Source organism: Mustela nigripes, chromosome 4 (assembly GCF_022355385.1).
Source record: "Mustela nigripes isolate SB6536 chromosome 4, MUSNIG.SB6536, whole genome shotgun sequence".
NCBI lineage: Eukaryota > Metazoa > Chordata > Mammalia > Carnivora > Mustelidae > Mustela > Mustela nigripes.
In genome coordinates, this window is record NC_081560.1 from 180,877,494 (window position 1) to 180,896,509 (window position 19,016).

The 19,016-nt window shown below is 40.2% G+C and overlaps 1 protein-coding gene across 1 annotated transcript in view; it reads left to right on the forward strand.

The window, feature by feature from the left end:
- INPP5F (inositol polyphosphate-5-phosphatase F) overlaps positions 1 to 19,016 on the forward strand; it is a 78,898-nt gene that overhangs the window by 45,214 nt on the left and 14,668 nt on the right. The window contains exons 4-13 of the mRNA XM_059398704.1: positions 3,127 to 3,255; positions 3,482 to 3,649; positions 3,752 to 3,808; positions 6,289 to 6,487; positions 7,034 to 7,213; positions 8,095 to 8,162; positions 13,284 to 13,408; positions 14,153 to 14,230; positions 15,333 to 15,453; positions 16,662 to 16,790. Coding sequence (XP_059254687.1) covers positions 3,127 to 3,255; positions 3,482 to 3,649; positions 3,752 to 3,808; positions 6,289 to 6,487; positions 7,034 to 7,213; positions 8,095 to 8,162; positions 13,284 to 13,408; positions 14,153 to 14,230; positions 15,333 to 15,453; positions 16,662 to 16,790 — 1,254 coding nt within the window. The remainder of the gene's footprint in view (positions 1 to 3,126; positions 3,256 to 3,481; positions 3,650 to 3,751; positions 3,809 to 6,288; positions 6,488 to 7,033; positions 7,214 to 8,094; positions 8,163 to 13,283; positions 13,409 to 14,152; positions 14,231 to 15,332; positions 15,454 to 16,661; positions 16,791 to 19,016) is intronic.

Below are 19,016 nucleotides of genomic sequence, written 5' to 3' on the forward strand. Positions count from 1 at the left end.
TTTTTTTTTTTTTTTTTTAAGATTTTATTTATTTATTTGACAGAGAGAAAGATCAGAGAGGCAGGCAGAGAGAGGGGGGAAGCAGGCTCCCTGCTGAGCAGAGAGCCTGATGCAGGGCTTGATCCCAGGACCTTGAGATCATGACCTGAGCCGAAAGCAGAGGCTTAACCCACTGATCCACCCAGGCGCCCCTAGCTTGAATACTCTTAAGGAATAATTATGTCTGACAAACGTTTTAGAAATTAAAATTGCAACAGTTTATAAGTAGTTTGGGCATGTTTTCAATTTTGTTAAGAGTGTTATTAATATGACTAGATAATTAGTAACATTTTATATAAAAATTGCTAACCCACAGTTGTTCAGTGTTGCAAGCAGGGGCAGGGGACTAATAGGAGAGCCTCTTTTTAAAACTGCTTCCTGGGGCTCCTGGGTGGCTCATTTGGTTAAGTGTCTGCCTTTGACTCAGGTCATGATCCCAGGGTCCTGGGATCAAGCCCCACGCCAGGCTCCCTGCTCAGTGGGAAGCCTGCTTCTCCCTTTCCTTGCTGCTCGTGCTCTCTTGCTTTCTCTCTGCCTCTCAAATAAATAAATAAGATCTTAAAAAAAAAAAAAAACCTGCTTCTCTACTGCCCTAATAATTCTGCGCCATCGAAGATGGGGGTGTGTAGGAGATATTCATGGAAGATGGGGAGTGACCTTTTCACGGGACTACTTACACGCATGCCCTGCATATGAATCTGGAGGTTACCATTTATATTTTAGCATCAGAGATGATTCATTCATTTAACAAATATTTCTTGAGACCTCCTTGCCAGGTGCTATGAAGGCACTAGAGATACAGGAGGCCACAAGACAAACACGTCTGCCTTACAGAGCTCCCATTATAATAGGGGGAGGACAGATCATAAACATCAGGATAGTAATTATGTAGTATGTTGGGAAGTAATATATGCTCTGGGAAATAAAAGCTGGGCAGAGTAAGGGTGATGGGGGGAGTGCCTGGGGTGGAGATGGTGGTAGGAGGTCTGGGAAGAGGACAGCTAGGACAAAGTCCCCAAGGTGGAAGTGTTCCCGACGTGTTGAGGAGCAGCCAGGAGGCCAGTGTAGATGCGCCGGAGTGAGCAAGGGGCAGAAAGTGGTGGGGGCGGGGGTAAAGGCAGTGGAAGGAAGATGAACATCTGGTTTTGGACATGTTGATTTTGAGATGCCTGGTGGAAATTCAAACAGAAATGTTGGAATTTGTGAGTCTAGAATTTTGGGAGAGGGCTGAGCTGGAAATACCCATTTAGGAAGGAGAAGCTGGCATATGGAAGATATCCGAATCCATGATATGGGATGAAATCACTGAGGGAGAGAATGTAGATAGAGAAGAGGGTCAAGAACTGAACCTCCTGGTGGCCAAGACATTAAGAAGTCAAATGGTTGGAAAGGAACCAGTAAAAGAGGTAAGGGAGAGCGGTGAAAGCCAGGTGTACAGTGTATCAGAGAGGATGAGGGAGTAACGAACTGTGTCAGATGCTAACCGAGAGGTTAAGATAAGGACCAAGATTCTACCCTTGTGCTTAGCAAAGGGGAGGTCATTGGTCACAGTGAAGGTAGCAGTGTACGGGGGAGCAGCAGGAGGTTGGGGGCAGTGAGGAGTACAGAGGACTACGACGCTAGCACGACGCTAGCTGGCATAGGAGGAGGCGTCAAGTGAAGGTGTAAGAGGAGAGCTACATCCGCGTGTTTCTGTGCTGATGGGAGTGTCCCGTGCAAGGTGGGGAGAAGATGCTGGAGCATTGTCCTTTTGCTCAGTGCTTCTCGCCTTCCCTGTCAACTTGAGATCCTGTTAGTTTTGCTTACTTTTTGGGAAACCATGAGCTCAGTTTTGGCAGGACGGCTGTGAGTGACTCATCTTCAGTCCCCTTGTGTTCACTGGTAGAGCAGGAGCAGCACCAAGTTGTAATCAGGTTGCAGAACTCAGGGGAGGAGAGGGTTTGGTAGCCATAATCTTGAAAAGGCATAAGATCTGCAAGATTCCATTATGTCTGAATACAGACCGGTTCTCAGTTTCCACTTCCAGTTTCCCCTCAGCTTTATTGAGAGATGATTGACAGAATTGTCCACTTCCAAATTTGATAGAACAGGCATGCCTTTACCCTTTTTATTCAATATAAGATCAAAGTTTGGACTATCTTTTGCTCTTCTCGTTAAGGTTTTTTTTTATCCTGTTTATCATCTAGTAATCATTATTTAGTAAGACACCACTTATAATGGGCATTAACTGTTTGTTCTCAATGAGAGCCTACTGCTTAGTGTAGTAATACAACCAGTGTGTTGAAAAAATGGAATTAGTTTGCATATGGATAATAGAATCTTTATGTACCTTTCAGAATATTTGCTTTGTATGTTGAGCTGTATGAAGTTATTTGTAAGACCCTTGACTCTAACCAGGTAGCCTTCTTTAAACCTCTGTGCCCTTCTAGTAATACGTTCCCACCCTCTTCCTCATCTTTGTCAGCTGGACCGCACATTTCCTGCAGCCTCTGCTTACAGCTTCTTCAAATTTAATCTGTGGTCCCAAAGAGTATGTTTTCATGCTGATTCTTTTCGTGTGTGTGAGGATAGGTGGAGAGAGAGTGGTTGACATGTCCAGCTTATAAGATTCCCAGTAGAATAGACTCTTGACATCTTCTTGACCAAAATACTCAGTTAACCAGCATGAATGAATGTTTAGCACAGATGGCTGGAAAGTAATGCCCCTGGAGCATAGCAAATGTGTATTTTGCAATAGTTTTAGTCTTAGATGCCAATTTTCAGAGCATTAACAACCAGAGATCTTTTTCTTCAGTTGTATTTGATAAGAATTTACTGTAATTATGACCTTAATCTGAATTTCCCACCCCTAAATCCCAAGGATATCCTGTCCTTTATTCTTTGCTTATCCTTTACTGTAACTTTCTAATCCTTGAAACCAGAGCTGTGCTTTCTACGATCAGCTCGCTACTTGGTCACTTTACTAATAAGCCTTGAGGTTTTCTTTTGACCAAAGTGCGTGAGCAGTAGCAGCCCCTTCTGCACTCATACCTGAACATTTAACAAGCCGATACAAATAACAATTTTCTTCTCTTCCTAATTATTTAGCTCTGTAAGAAGCACCATTTTGGAATTAACAAACCAGAGAAGATTGTACCATCTCCCGATGACTCAAAGTTTCTACTGAAGACCTTCACACATATTAAAACCAATGTGTCTGCTCCTAATAAAAAGAAAGTAAGAGTTTAATTGATATGGGCTTGGAATTCATCTTTGATTAGTTTTAAATCGAAGGGTAATTTTCTCCCCTGTAAATTTGTTTTCAAACTGCTTATCCTATGAAAGCACTGTCTGTGCCTGGTCCTTGGGATCATTTTCCCTTGTCTCCTAGGAAGTTGGATATTATCCACATGCTGCTGCACATTTGAATTCCTGTGGTAATTAGTAGCTCAATTTCTTACAGGTTAAGGAAAGTAAAGAAAAGGAGAAGTTGGAGAGGAGATTACTTGAGGAGTTGCTAAAGATGTTCATGGACTCAGAGTCCTTTTACTATAGCTTGACCTATGACCTGACCAATTCGGTGCAGAGGCAAAGCACCCGGGAGAAGGATCCCCGTCCCCTCTGGCAAAAGGTACTTCTCTCATAGCTCAGAGTGGAACAATTTATGGACCTGTTTGGCTTCTGTAGGAAAACTCAGACTACATGTTTCTGAACTATTCTCTGCCTTTTCCAGGTTGATGACCGATTTTTTTGGAATAAATATATGATACAAGATCTTACTGAGATTGGTGTGAGTAATGGTTTCAAAAATATCCTATAGTTATAGTTATGAAGCAAATATTTTTCAATTGTATTAAGATGAATTAACAATCTCACTAAAATGGACATTGAGGGATGTGTGTGCTGTTGTGAGTGCTGTGAAGTGTGTAAACCTGGCGATTCACAACCTGTACCCCTGGGGCTAAAAATACATTATATGTTTATTAAAAATTTTTTAAAAACTAAAAAAAAAAAAAAAAAAAAACTCAATAAAATAGGGTGCCCTGGTGGCTCAACTCCACCAGGCTCACAAGGCCATGTGCTCTTGATCTCAGGGTTGGGAGTTTGAGTGGGTGTGCAGCCTACTTTTAAAAGCTTTGTTTTGTTTTGTTTTGTTTTGTTTTAACTAAAAAAATCTCACAAAATGTTTTCCCCTCTAGAATGGGAATCATTTAGCTAGGAAAGCCCAGGCATCATTTAAGGCAATTCACAACTCCACTGCCTAGCCAAAGGCCTAGCTTTTTAACAGGTTCCTGTAGGATAGTAGTAATTTAAGGCTGTGGGACTAATGTCCATAGGGTTCCTATGAAAGACAGGTTTTTTTTTGTACTCATTGGAAATGTTGAAGCCCAAATTTCCTTTAATGATAGCAGTCATTTAACTTTTCTGTGTCATCGGGGAATTGGAGGAGACCAATCTCAAAGGACGTTCCAGTACTGCCAGTATATGAATCTGGGAAGATAGGGAATATGTGAGATTATTGCTTGAGGTTCCTTCCAGGTCAGTGATTACTTTGTTCCTTTACTTTGTCCCGTATTTCAGAGTTATGACCGTCCAAGGACAATTCATTCACTCAGTCCACAAATATGTATGGAAGGCTTGCTGGGTGCTAGTTACTGTTCTGGACACAAAGTAGGCAAATAGCTGAATGGGTAACATATTGTCTTTTCATTAACTTTTCGAAAATTTCAACCCCTTTTTCTCCTTTCTTCCTCTCCCCCTTGGCAGTGGTTAGTATAAATGATTTTGAACTTGAGCAGTGTCTACCACTAGATATCTACCATGCCTCTCTTCAGAATGAGGCTTGAAAATGTTCTCAGCTCTTTTTATGAGGCTGACCAAACTATGACCACAGAAATTCAGTGATGGGGAGAAAAAGAAAGGTGACTATAATGCGAATTTTTGCCGTTTGCTGACATACTGAGTTCTAATATGTTTGGCAGAGTTTTTGTCAGACACTTGGAATTACCATTAAAACTGATGACTTGCAGTCGAGATGCATTTGGCAGTGTACATTTCTCTTTTCCTGTCAAGAGTTTTGCATGATTGCTGGAACAAAAACACAAACAATGAGGATGGTGGTAAGAATAATGAATGCAAATAGACACTTCACTATTTTCAATTCTAACCACCTTCCTAAGACCCTATCTGCGTGCTCTGTAAAACAAAACATAACCGTGGGACAGGTCCTGGCTTATGTGGCTGTGAACAATGAGGTAGGTTTGAAGGTCATGCCAAGGCTAAGGCTGGATACGGTTGTGGAGATGTGAGAGAAAGAGCAAGAGCAGCTGCCTAGAGCAATTTTTACCTTTACTGTCCCTGCACACAGTCAGCTGGGAAATTCGAGTTTTCTTAGCCTGAAAAGCACAGAAGCAGATGTGTCTAAGTGTAATTAATATACTCCTAATTATGTTGGGTGACTTGGTAAAATAAGATACTCGTGGAAGGATTTTTTGTTTTGTTTTGATTCATTTGCTATGTGGATTTTAGCTTGGCAAGGCAAGTTTTTTTTCTAAACTAGAAAACAGAGTCAGTCTTTGCTTATAACAAGGTGATCAGAGTTGGTTGTATTTTATTAAAGCCTTGATGCAATGGGGAGTTAAGAATCAACCTCTATGTTGGTTTTTGTTTGTTCGTCCGTTTCTGTGCCAAGGGGAATAATCACAATCGCTACATTTGTTAAATACTTAATGATAAGGCAGGAGCTAAGCCAAACCCTTTTTACATTTTACTCTTCTACACAGTCTAATGAGGTAATGGTCTCTCCTCTTTCTCAAAGCAGGACATTGAGGCATGGTAAGGTTAAGTGATTTACCTGAGTGAGTGAGTAAGTGGTAGAGCTTGAGTTTGGTACCCAGGCAGTGTGGTGTCTGTGTTGGGGGCCCTCTCAGGCAGCTTTTTTTTTTTTTTTTTAAAGAAATCTCTATACCCAACAGTGGGCTCGAACTCACGACCCTGCAATCAAGAGTCATGTGCTCTATCAACCAAGTCAGCCAGGCCCCCGTCAGGCAGCTCTTTTTGAACCGTCACCACAGAGAAAAGGAAAGGCTCTCCCCTTTGTCCTCCTCCCTCCCTCCTTCCTGCCCTCCTCCAATATGCAGGAAACATGGTTAAAAAATAGAAGGTTTCTCCTTCTGGTAAACTCACAAATACGTGCTAGCTTCTGTATGGGTTTAAGGGAGCAGCTGTGCTGTACAGAGGGAAGCAATATGACGCTCATATTGTTTTCAGACACCAGAGGTGGACTTCTGGATTATCCCCATTATCCAAGGTTTCGTGCAGATTGAAGAACTGGTGGTTAATTATAATGAATCATCTGATGATGAGAAAAGCAGCCCAGAGACCCCCCCTCAGGAGTCCACCTGTGTAGATGACATTCACCCACGATTTCTAGTGGCTCTCATTTCACGCCGAAGTAGGCACAGAGCAGGTGAGTAGAGGGCAGAAATCGTGTGCAAGTGAAATTTAGATGAGAATGGTAAAGCTTCAGATGTGTTGAAATGCTAATGACAATAATGGATTTGGAAACATAATTGGCTTCAAAGTGCTCAGTGACTCTAAATAGTGTGATGTAATTGGGGACCAATTTCTGGAGGGAGGTGCATGGGGGAGAGTTAACAAAAGCAGAAAGAAAAGGAGGTATATATATGGAGAAGAGAAGAGAGTCACTTGGGACGTGCTTCTAAATACCATTGTTCCCACTGACAGCCTGGATCATGGTAATAAATCCTTCCTGAGTGCTAGCACCCTTGGGAAAACCCTTCCCTTTCAGTTCACAGAAAGTATCTTCGCTTCAACTTTTAAAAAACAATGATGCATATCGTTATGAGTTTGGGGGAAGTTGTTACTGTTCTGCCTGCTGGTTGCACATGAGATCCTTTAAGCTATCCTAAAAGACGTTCTTGGTTAAGGAGCATATCTGATCAGACTAAATCATTTCTTTACGTTGCTGTTTTCTGTTTTAATTGTCTTTTAGGAATGCGTTACAAACGGAGAGGAGTGGATAAAAATGGGAATGTGGCGAATTATGTGGAAACTGAGCAGTTAATTCATGTTCATAATCATACTTTGTCCTTTATTCAAACACGAGGCTCCGTGCCTGTCTTTTGGAGCCAGGTTGGGTATCGATATAATCCGCGACCCCGGCTGGACAAAAGTAAGCTTGTCAGTTACTCGGTTTGCAAGTGATGATTTCAGAGAGAATATTTTTTAAAATATTAGTTATTTTATGGGTTTTGATTTGCTGGGCTTGGTACTTCAGTTAAAATAATAAAACTGTGTGAAATTTAGTAGTGATATAGTATTTGCAGGAATAATAATGATTGTTGATAATCTAAGTAAGTTATTTAACAATGAAAAAATTCCCTAGCAATAGAGTAAAATTAGCTTGTTTCACAGATTTTAAACCATTGTTTCCTTGGAGAATACTTTCTTAAATGCTTACTTTTGGTAAAGGGTAAACGTAGCCAGTATTATAAAAGTAGGAAATATCTGAAGATGGCATCTACAAAAAATAGATAAGATGCCTTTACTCAGATGTCTCACTGTGAAAGGTTTGTTTTTGTTTTAAATACTGAGGATTTAACTTCTTCCAGTATTTTAACTGTAGCACAGAAATAGCTAAGTCATGTTGTCAGTCTAATCAGATTACTCAATGAGGTTGATTTTGAAAATTGTTCACAGAATATTTTCTCTCAAAACTTAGTATATTTTTGTGAGAATCCAGTAGACCTTCAGTTTTTACTCTCTTACTATAAATTACATGGAGCTCTTTCTAACAATAGGCCGGATGCATGAACAATAAAGGTCCTAGTTTCACAGCGTGTACTTCCAATGTAGTTCAGTTCAGTCTGATTGGGAAAAAAGGAATCTAGGATCTTTGGCTTTGCATTTTATTTTAAAATAGTGGTTTTGGACCATCTTAGTTATATTTGGTTGTCAATAAATTATTGAAACGTAAAATTAAAGATGGAATAGACACTAATTTCTGTCTCAAACATTAGAAGGAAAAATAGATTTTGTATCACTTCTTTGTAGGTGAAAAGGACACTGTTGCCTATTTCTGTGCCCATTTCGAAGAACAACTGAAAATTTACAAAAAACAGGTGGGCTTTGATCTGTAGTAATAAAATGTTCCTTCATATTCAGCCATGATTATATATCTGTTTCTTTAAATTTCATGAAAATAACAATGTACTATTCATAATTAAGCAAAATGGCATCTTGTCATGAAGTTGAAGAACACATAAGCTAAGAGTATTTTCAATATTCCTTAAGAAGAATTATCACTGAATCAGCTACTTTAGACTGTTTTTAGCTAAGAGATCAGTCTGTCAGTTAGTTGCCACAGGCCAGAAATTATCTAGAGTAAGAAATGAAAGGCATCTCTCAGTACAACTATAGTCCCACCTCCAGAAGATAACTTGATATGTATCTCTCAATGTCTTTTTTCTCTGCCCATCTTTCTTACATATTCATATGTAGGAATGTGATCATATAGACTAAAATCAAGTGAAAACTGTTGAGTAAAATTCCAAGTTCAATAAGATGACTAGATTTCAGATGAGATTCCTATAGAATAATCAGTAAGTCTTACCCATCAGCAATGACCAGTCTGAATGTGTAATGCTATAGGATGCATTTTTCTAACAGTAACAACAACAAAAAAAAAATAGGAAAAAATAACCTAAAACCTAATAAACAGACAAAAAAGGTAGCATGTATATGGAGGCGGGAAGTGGGAGAAAGAATGACTAGAACACAAAAGAAAACCTGAATAAACAGAGAGAAAATACCATGTTTCTGGCAGGAAAAGACTAGTACTGAAGAGATGTCAGTTCTTCCAAAATTAATATATGCACTTTGTGCAATCCTTGCAAAGACAGCCTGAGCAGGAAAATAAAAAAGCAAGCCCTCAGACTGAAAAAAAGTATGAAGTTGATAATAAGAGATAAAGACAAGTAATTGGGGAAATGAGAACTCTGACACATTGCTGGTGGAAACAGAAGTCGGTACAGCTGTTACAAATGGCATTATCAATCAAAATCTGCTTAGATCGTTAGTCCAGTAGTTTTGCTTTTTAATATCTATACTAAATATTATATATAGAAATCATTTCCAGGTGGATATGGATCTGACTTTGAAAAGTTAAACCATGAACCTTTTAAAGGAAAATAGAGAAGTTCTTTTGTTTTCCCTTTTAAAGTCCCACAGCCTTCCCCCAGCCTCTCTTTGGTGCCCCAAGAACACCTTTTTGACCTAATTAAGCCTTAATTAGGGCTTAAAAAGTGCTAACCAAGGGGCACCTGGGTGGCTCAGTGGATTAAAGCCTCTGCCTTCGGCTCAGGTCATGATCCCAGGGTCCTGGAATCGAGCCCCGCATCACTCTGCTCACACTGTTCAAGCACACACACACTCTCTCTCGCTCTCAAATAAATAAATCTCTTTAAAAATAGTAAAATAAAGAACTTCTATTTATTAAGCGGCACCATTGAGAGAATGGAAAAGCAATTCAGAGTAGGAGAAGATATTTCAGATTTTTAAAAATATACATCTAAGACAAAAGACTCATATCTAGAACTCTTATTTAAAACTTATTTTTTAAATAAGTCTTATAAACCCCCCTCCCCAAAAAGATGTCTGGCCTGAAAGAAAACTGGACAAAACACTTGAGCAGAGTTCACAGAAAGGTATATTTAACAGGCCAGTAAACATATGACAGGTGTTCCATTTCATCAGCCATCCGGGAAATGCAAAGTAAAACCACTGACACACCAGAATGACTAAAATAAAAAGATAGTATAAGCCAAGTTTTGTTAATGACGTGGAAAAACTGGAACTCCAAGACAAAAAAATCTTAAGTCTACCTGAGAGAAACCGGCGTTCAATCCACGAGGTCTCTCCAAGAACGTTGATTGCAGCGTCACAGAACCCCGACTGTTGATCAGGAGGTCAGAGGATGAAGTGTGGCACATGTAAAGCATTGGATACAATGGCTTAGAAACGAGGCAGAGATGTAGATCTGTAGATCTGTGTGTACTAGCGTGGAAAGATGTTGAAATCACACAGTAGAGTGAGTAAAGACTGTAACAGCATATGGTGTGTTGCCATTTAAAACCCCACAAAACAAAACCATGTAATTCTTTTCCATATCTGTGTTCTCACACATATGTGGATGCGCATGTGTATCAGCACACCTTTATATGGGCTCAAAGGGCACACAGCACGCTGCGAACCCTCATCACCTCCGGGGAAGGCTGTGGGTCTGTGTTGAAGTGAAGAAGGATTTGACCTTTATCTACATTTGAACTTTTTACAGTGTGAATAAGTTCATGTATCAGCAGTATGTGGAGTTATCGCTAGCATTACAGAAAGTAAGCCACGATTCCGATATAACACATAGGGGCACCTGGCGGCTCAGTTGGAGGAGCCCTGTGACTCTTGATCTCAGGGTTGTGGGTTTGAGCCCCATGCTGGGTATGGAGATTACTAAAAAATAAAAACTTTAAAAAAATGTAACCCATAATCATTGTGCGAACTGTAACAGTACTGAGATGTGTAAAGGAAGCAGAAGGAGTAACCTCCTCAGCACCTTCATCCCTGCTCTGTGTTGACTTTCAAAAACTGTTTGGACACATCAGTTTTATCTGTGTATGTTCTGAGCAGACACCTCCTCCTTTCTAACAGTACCCCAGTAATGTTCCCTTACCCACCTGCTCCGCACAACCCCCCCCCGCCCAGTCGCTCTCTGAGAGGCGGACCCGCAGGTCGCAGGTCGGTCTGACTCAGGGTGGCTCCACTGTTCCTGTTGCCCGTGACCGGTTTGGGCACTGACCTGTGTGTGTTCATCGGCAGCTGGGCCAGTGAAGTATGATGTGAGGGAAGTCTCCTGGACGCTTCTGGGAACGATTTCCTGCTGTGCTAAAAAGAGATACAGGAATCAACAGTACATCCGTGGTGGTTGTGTTTGGACTTGAGATGCTGCTTCAGTGTCAAAACTGTGAACGAACTAACCTGAGCCCTGACCAGTATGCCAAAGATGGCAGGACAGATGGAAAGACTTGGTATTGGTGCCACTGAATTAAGCAATTCTAGAACCATGCAACCTCCTGACTTCTTTTTCTAAGATCTGAGTCAGTGATTTGTCATTTGCAGCAAAAACCATCTTGCACCTGCATAAATACACATTTATAAAATTAAGTCAGTGGAGGGCTGTACAATATATACTATTCTGCAGCTGTTTTCACTTAATGTTTCATGGCTGTTTTTTCTCTATTTCTCCATTGATGCAGGCTTAGGATATAGTTTTTGCTAGTGTAAAAATTTTCTAGAAAGCAACGTTCATATATCTGGGGATTCTATGTGCTTCATAGAGTATGTTTCTAGAAGCAGAACAGCTAGGGCAAATAGTAGGTGGATAATATTGACACCTGCCCCTCGGTTGATCCCCAGAAGATCACAACAGTTTATACTCTCAGCAAGAATGGGAGCCAGTGCTCACTTTCTCATATACTCACCAATGCTGACTCTGTTTAGGATTCAATGTTTGCCTCTGGATAGGTGAAAACTAGTTTTCTGTTATAAATTTGTATTTCTTTGGGCTTTTTAAAAAGTTTTTATTTAGGGGATGCCTGGGTGGCTCAGAGGGTTAGGCCTCTGCCTTCAGCGCAGGTCATGATCTCAGGGTCCTGGGATGGAGCCCCGCATCAGGCTCTCTGCTCGGTGAGAGCCTGCTTCCTCCTCTCTCTCTCTGCCTGCCTCTCTGCCTACTTGTGATCTCTATCAAACAAATAAGTAAAATCTTAAAAAAAAAAAAGTTTTTATTTAAATTTCAGTGAGTTAACCTACGGTATAATGTTTCAGGTGTACACGATAGTGATTCAGTACTTCCACACAACACTTCATGCTCATCCCAACAAGTGTCCTGCTTAACCCTGGTCACCTGTTTCTCCCGTCCCCCCCAGCACCCCTTCCAATAACCATCAGTTTGTTCTCCATAGTTAAGAAGAGTCCGTTTCTTGGTTTGTCTCCCTTTCTGATTATTAACAGTTGTAGCCTCATGTCTGTTGGTTCTGTGTATTTTCTCTTGTGAATTTCCTCTGTATCCTTTATTCTTATTTTCTAACTAAATTTATAGCACTCTTATATCTTATTGGTTTTGTGTTACAGATATATTCCCCCAGGTAGTTTTTTGTTTCTTTTTGTTTTGTTGTTTTACCTTTGCTTACTTGTATTGTCATTAGTTACAGAGGTTTTAAATTTTCATGTTGTCACATTTGTCCATCTTTTTGTTTATGCCTCTGGTTTTTAATCTTATGCTTAGAAAGTCATGTCCCATTCTAGAGTTATGGAAACATCACCTCAAATATTCTTTTTTTATAACTTAAAAAAATATTTAGGTCCTTAATGCAGCTATAATTTATGCATAATGAGATGTAGGGGCTAAAGTAAGTTTCTCCCCTCTATTCTAGAATATTCTGGACTTCCCCCAGAATTATACTGTTACCATAGTTTAGATTCCTCAATGTACGTGGTCTGTATCTTGGCTATTTGTCCTGTTCTATGGGTCATTCCTCTGTTTCTACACAAGTACTACCATCTTAACTGCTGTAGACTTAAGAGTATGTTTTGCTCTTCAGTGGATCTAGTCCTCTTTTATTAATAGTTTTCAGAGCTTATTCTGCATATTTATCCTTCCGGATGAACTTTAGAATTAACTTGTCAAGTCCATAGGAAGAGCTGATCAAATTTTGATTGGGATTGTTAAATGTTCAAATTAATCTGGAGAGACTTGACATCCTTACAGCACTGGACCTTGCTATCTGGCATCATAGTGTCTTCCCATTTACTCAGATTTTCTTTTTGGTATTTCAGCAGTTTTATAGTGTCCATATGTAGGTCTCATATATTTCTTTTAAAAATTATTATAAATAACTTAAATATTTGTTATGATAAAGGACCTGGTTTTTATTATGTATCCCAATTGGTTATTGCAAATACGTGATGCATAAGATAGCTATTAATGTTATTTACGTAAATGATTCTCATAAACTGAAATATAACAAGTGAAAGCCTAATTTTATGGAAAAAATGGATGCTTGAAGAGATAAATTTCTAATTGTGGCTATAAAATATTTCTAAAACATAATTCCAAATAAAGTGATTAAAAACCACATTGAGTTTTTAACGTCTGACTAAACTGAATTCGTTTTTCCTTACTCTCACAGGTTATTATTAACTTGGTAGACCAAGCAGGCAGGGAGAAAATTATTGGTGATGCGTACCTGAAGCAAGTGTTACTCTACAACAGTTCACAGCTCACTTACGTCTCATTTGACTTCCACGAGCACTGGTAAGAGGGCTTCCTGACCGGAGTTCTGACCCGGTCCGGTGTTTGCCGCACGTGCTGCCATGGCAACCTGTCGCTTCCTGTCTTCCTATCGGAAAGAAACATCTCTTCTTGTCATTGTTATTTAGTTTTGATTTTCACATGAGCTTTATTTTGGCTGAAAATTTAATTGTTCCTGCATTATTTAGTCCTTCTTTTCCAAAACAACATGAGAGTTCCATTTTTCCTTTTGTCACCTGAAGAACTTCTGGAGCTTTTCCTTTCTGCTTCGGTCCAAGCCTGGCAAAAGTAATGGAGTCCCCTTACTTAAAAGTCATTCTCTTGTCTCGCCTTTATTGCGTATTAGTAATACTCCTTTCCCTATGGATCAACCTTACCAGCAGTTGCTCCGGAAAAAAAATAATCGGTGAATCATTTTGATGGTAACTTTAACCTGTGTGTACTCTGAAAGCCGGTTCTTTTGTCATAATCCTGGCTCTAATGTGGGTTCATCTACCCAGGTATTGAAAATTTGGTGGGGGAAAGAAGCTTCTGATACCTGTGATATGTTTCAGTGTATTCTTAAATATATTTTCTTTCACAATGCAGATTAATTATAAGCATTTATATAGTTGCCCATATAATTTATAGTGATGTTAACTGCATTTTAATTTTTCCAAGCTACTTTAAATATTGTATCTGAAGCTGAAAAAAAGAAAAAAACCGTTACTAAAGTTGTTTTTTTTTTTCCTTTGGCATGAATTTTAGCCGAGGAATGAAGTTTGAGAATGTTCAAACACTAACAGATGCCATTTGTGACATTATCCTTGACATGAAGTGGTGTTGGTAGGTGTTCCATAAGTCAATTTGATATAAACTCTTAGTCTGTGAAATCACATGTATTTGGTACTACTTAATAGCAGCAAGCTGAAAAAGCATTTTTCTTTCATTTTGCTTCCCAATTCCCATTTTCCTTTTCAAGAGTGGCCGTCATTGGGCAGTGATAGCTTAGAACAGGGCAGAGGTGTCAGGTGGTCAGGCAAAATGGAGTGACGCGCTCTCTGGCTGTTCTTTTACTCCAGTAGATGTTCCGTGGTCGACATTTCCTCTTTCTCTTCTCTCTCAACATCCCTAACATGGCTTCGAGGTACTTGGTCTCAGTGTGCAGGCATTTCAGAATTACCAGAGAGGGGAAAATGAAAATTATCAGCAGGAGGGAGTTGTAGGAAGAAGAAACTGGATTAAAGGATTGGAGAGAACATTTGATTAGACAGAGAAATTAGACACACAAGACGTCTGCAGGACTCCTCACTGAGTGGTAAAGTGACTTTGTCTGCTCGAGCTAAATGCACTGAGATGCATTTCTCCTTGCAGTCAAAGGGGACAGGCAAGATGGTGTTTTAAGTGCCTTCTGGGGGCGCCTGGGTGGTTCAGTGGATTAAAGCTTCTGCCTTCGGCTCAGGTCATGATCCCAGGGCCCTGGGATCAAGCCCCGAGTTGGGCTCTCTGCTCAGCAGGGAGCCTGCTTCCCTTTCTCTCTCTGCCTGCCTCTCTGCCTACTTATGATCTCTGTCTGTCAAATGAATAAATAAAATCTTAAAAAAAAAAATTAAAATGCCTTCTGGCTTTAATGTATAGAAGAGCATAATCCAGGATTGTGTCAGGTCTGCTTAGTAGTCAGTGAGACTGAAGACAAGTCATTCTGCCCTTCGGTTTTATTTTCTTTTGTTTGTCTTTAAAATGGGGATAATAATGTCTTATCAACTTATTGTGTGAGTTAACAACAGTGTCCACGAAGTGCTCAGTAATGCCTGTCACATAGTATTCCATCAAGTGGATAACCAGTGTTCCTGATTAGTTACTGCTATATTCTAAGGAACTGTGGTTTTTGAAAACCTCATTAAGGTATTTCATATTGTAAAATAATCCCAATCTATTTTTGAAAAAGGGTCGATCAAGCTGGGGTGATATGTAAACAAGAAGGGATTTTTCGTGTCAATTGCATGGACTGCCTGGATCGCACCAACGTGGTCCAAGCCGCCATCGCCCGCGTGGTCATGGAACAGCAGGTAATTGGGGGGTGGGGAGGGTGCTGCATTGTAAGTATTCATTTCTGCTTCTTTCCCACATGTAAACAAGTACATAAAATCGTTCTGTAGAACATTTACAGCATACAGACAGTTGCATTAAAACCTGGAAAGTACAACCTTCAGTGGAAATAAGTTGATTTAAGTGGCATTTTCTTAAGTACTCATTTCAAAAATGTGAGGCCCAGCATTTCAACGTCGTCGATCGGGTGGGCCTGTGTGGCCATACACCTTTTTCCTCTTAGCTCCACATCGGGTCTTGTACGTTTGGGGCTTGGAGTCTGCGGCGCCTTCTGCTCAGCCAGCTGGCGCTGTGTGAGACTCTGCCAGTAGGAGGCGCCAGAGGAAGACCGTGAGGCTGGAGGAGGAGGAAGGCACAAGCTGCTTCGCCTGTCTTGTGGCGCCTTCTCTGCAGCTGTTGGCTCCTTTGGTGCCACAGAACTAGCTTTTATCCTCCACTCCTGTTGGTGGCGGATGCTTCCTGCAGTTCCAGCATCTGTTACTCAGTGTCCCCCTTTAGATCTCCAGCCCCACAACACCTGAGTGTTGCGTTCTCAAGGTAGACATTCTTAGCATGGGGTCTGGGCGTTTTTGATGGAACCTCGGTACTGTGTTTTGAGATGGTGAGTGTCTTCCTTCTCACTGTGCACAAAGCAGCCAGGTTTTGAGTCTAAGCCCTGGGTCTACCACGTATTTGGTGTTGACCCCATGGAAAAGCTCGGCCTCTCTCAGCTTCTATCTCTTCATCCTTAAAAGGGACGTAATAAGAGTATGGATTGCAGCAGGTTGTTACCAGGAGCCAATGAGATAAGTCGTATAAAAACAGCTCTCAGAACCCCATTCTCCACCCAGGGCTCGCACCTTCTGGGCACTCATGGCTCTGCTACTGCTAATGTTGTTTTAAGAGGCTTTTTTGATAGTCTCACTGCATCGGCAAATTTAAAACAAAGGCAGAATAGAATATAAGCCTATACCAAGACAGTGAAATATTTCATTCTGTTTAATCATGTGTAGCAATTGATAAAACTCTCTCTCAATAGTGCTCTATTTTGGAAACGTCCGGAAACACCATTTCTTTTATTTGAGGGTCCAAAATTGTACATGAACATGCTTCTTTTTGCTGCAATGTATATTTTATGCTATGGTTTCCTGCCTAATATGCACCTAATCCACCAATGTGTTAATTTTAGCTGAAAAAATTAGGTGTGATGCCCCCAGAACAGCCACTGCCAGTGAAATGTAATCGGATCTATCAGATAATGTGGGCCAACAACGGGGACTCCATTAGCAGACAGTATGCTGGCACCGCCGCTCTGAAGGTAAACACCGACGGCCAGCTTTTGTGGGTCATTCTGTGGGACGCGGGAGGGGGTTTTAAAACAACCTTCTTTTTGAGAGAAAGCTACTTGGGCTACAGATGGTAGTCTATGTACTTGACTCCTTTCTGAAAAGTTTGGTTCATGCAGGGGTCACGTATTCCAGCTCTCCTAGGGCCAGGAAAAGGGAGCACCCATTAGCTTAAAGGAGGAAATGGGACAGACCTAAGGAAGAGCGCCTGTTGTCTCGAGAGGGGGCTGTTCTGCTTCCTTCTGCGGACAGAGGCCCAGGGTGGCTAGATCTTCCAGTTTCCCAAGGGAGTTTGGAAATCCGGAGTTCTGTGTGAAATAATTGGTTTTTGAAATGTTACACGGATAGAACATGTCTGTTGTTAGAATATGATCCCGAGTATATTTGCCTCTGCTGAAGTTGAATCCCAGTCCTGCCCCTTACTAGCTTCGCAATCTTGAGCAAGTCACTTAACCTCTCTGTGTCTCTTCATTTGTAAAACCGAATAATACTAGACACACTTCAAGACTGTCGTGGGATTATATGAGTTAATGCATGTGAGGGCTTAGACCATTTCCTGGCACTCAGTAAATGCTGACGAAATGTTTTATTATCTTTTTGTGGTTGTTATGAATAAGTCTTTTGAAGATCCTACAGAGCTAATCTTCACAGAATTCAATTTAAATATAAACCATATTTACTAGGCACCAAATACTCCTTCTGTGGCCAGTAAGAAATGATGGAATTAGTTTACATTAGTTTTATGTTAATTTTCCTTCAAGGTAACAGTTTATCTCCGGATATTTCTTTTCTTTTTTTTTAAAGATTATTTATTCATCTTTTTTTTTTTGACAGGGAGAGAGAGAGATACAGCGAGAGAGGGAACACAAGGAGGGAAGTGGGAGAGGGAGAAGCAGGCTTCCTACTGAGCAGGGAGCCCGATGCCGGGCTGACCTGAGCTGAAGGCAGACACTTAACGACTGAGCCACTGAGGCACTCCTCAGGATATTCCTTACAAAAAATTGTATCAAGTCTCAACAGGCCATCAAATCCATCTTCCGGTTGAGTGATAAATATAAAAAAGCTTTTTATTAATTAAGGAAATTGGACTTTCGAAGTCCTTGTACAAGTTACTGATTAAAGAGAAATACTTTTATGCACCCAATATCAGAACACCTAAATATATAAAGCAATTACTAACAAAATTAAAAGGAAGAATAAATAGCAGTACAATAATAGTAGGGGACTTTATTTTATTTTTTCAAGATTTCATTTATTTGAGAGAGACAGAGCACAATCAGAGAAGGGGAGAAGCAGACTCCCTGCTGAGCAGGGAGCCCAATGTGGGACTCAATCCCAGGACCCTGAGATCATGACCTGAGCTGAAGGCAGACGCTTAACTGACTGAGCCACCCAGGCACCCCAGTAGGGGATTTTAATACCCCATTCTCCACAGTGGATCATCCAGGGAGAAAATCAATAAGGAAACAGTAAATTTGAGCAGGACGGTAGACCAACTGGACCCAGCAGACGTATATAGAAAATTTCATCTAGGAACAGCAGAATACATATTCTTCAGAAGCACATATGGAACATTTTCCAGGACAGATGATAGGTTAGGCCACAAAACAAGTTTTAACAAGGTTCAAAAAGATAGAAGGTATTTCGGGTATCTTTTCTGACCACAGTGGTGGTCAGAAATGAATGAAAATGAATGTGAAATGAAAATAGAAATCGGTAATAGAAAAATTAGAAAATTCATAAATATGTGGAAATTAATACACTCCTGAACAATCACTGGGTCAAAGAAGAAATCAAAAAGGGTTAAATTAAAAAAAACAACAACAACCCAACTTGAAACAAATGAAAATGGAAACACAACTTAGGGGATGTGGCAAAAGCAGTTCTAACGGGAAAGTTTATAGCTATAAATGCCTACATTAAGAAAAAAGAAAGATCTCAAACAACCTAACTTTACTAGAACTAACTTTACAACAAACTAGAAAAAGAAGAAAGTAAGCCCAGAGTTATCAGAAAGAAGGAAATAATAAAGATTAGAACAAAAATATTTGAAAGGGAGACTAGGAAAAACAATAGAAAAGATCAACAAAACTAAGAGTTGGTTTTCTGGCACAACTTTTTTATTTTATTTTATTTTTTGTTTTGAAGAGTTGGTTTTCTGAAGAGATAAAATCAACAGACCTTTAGCTAGACTTATC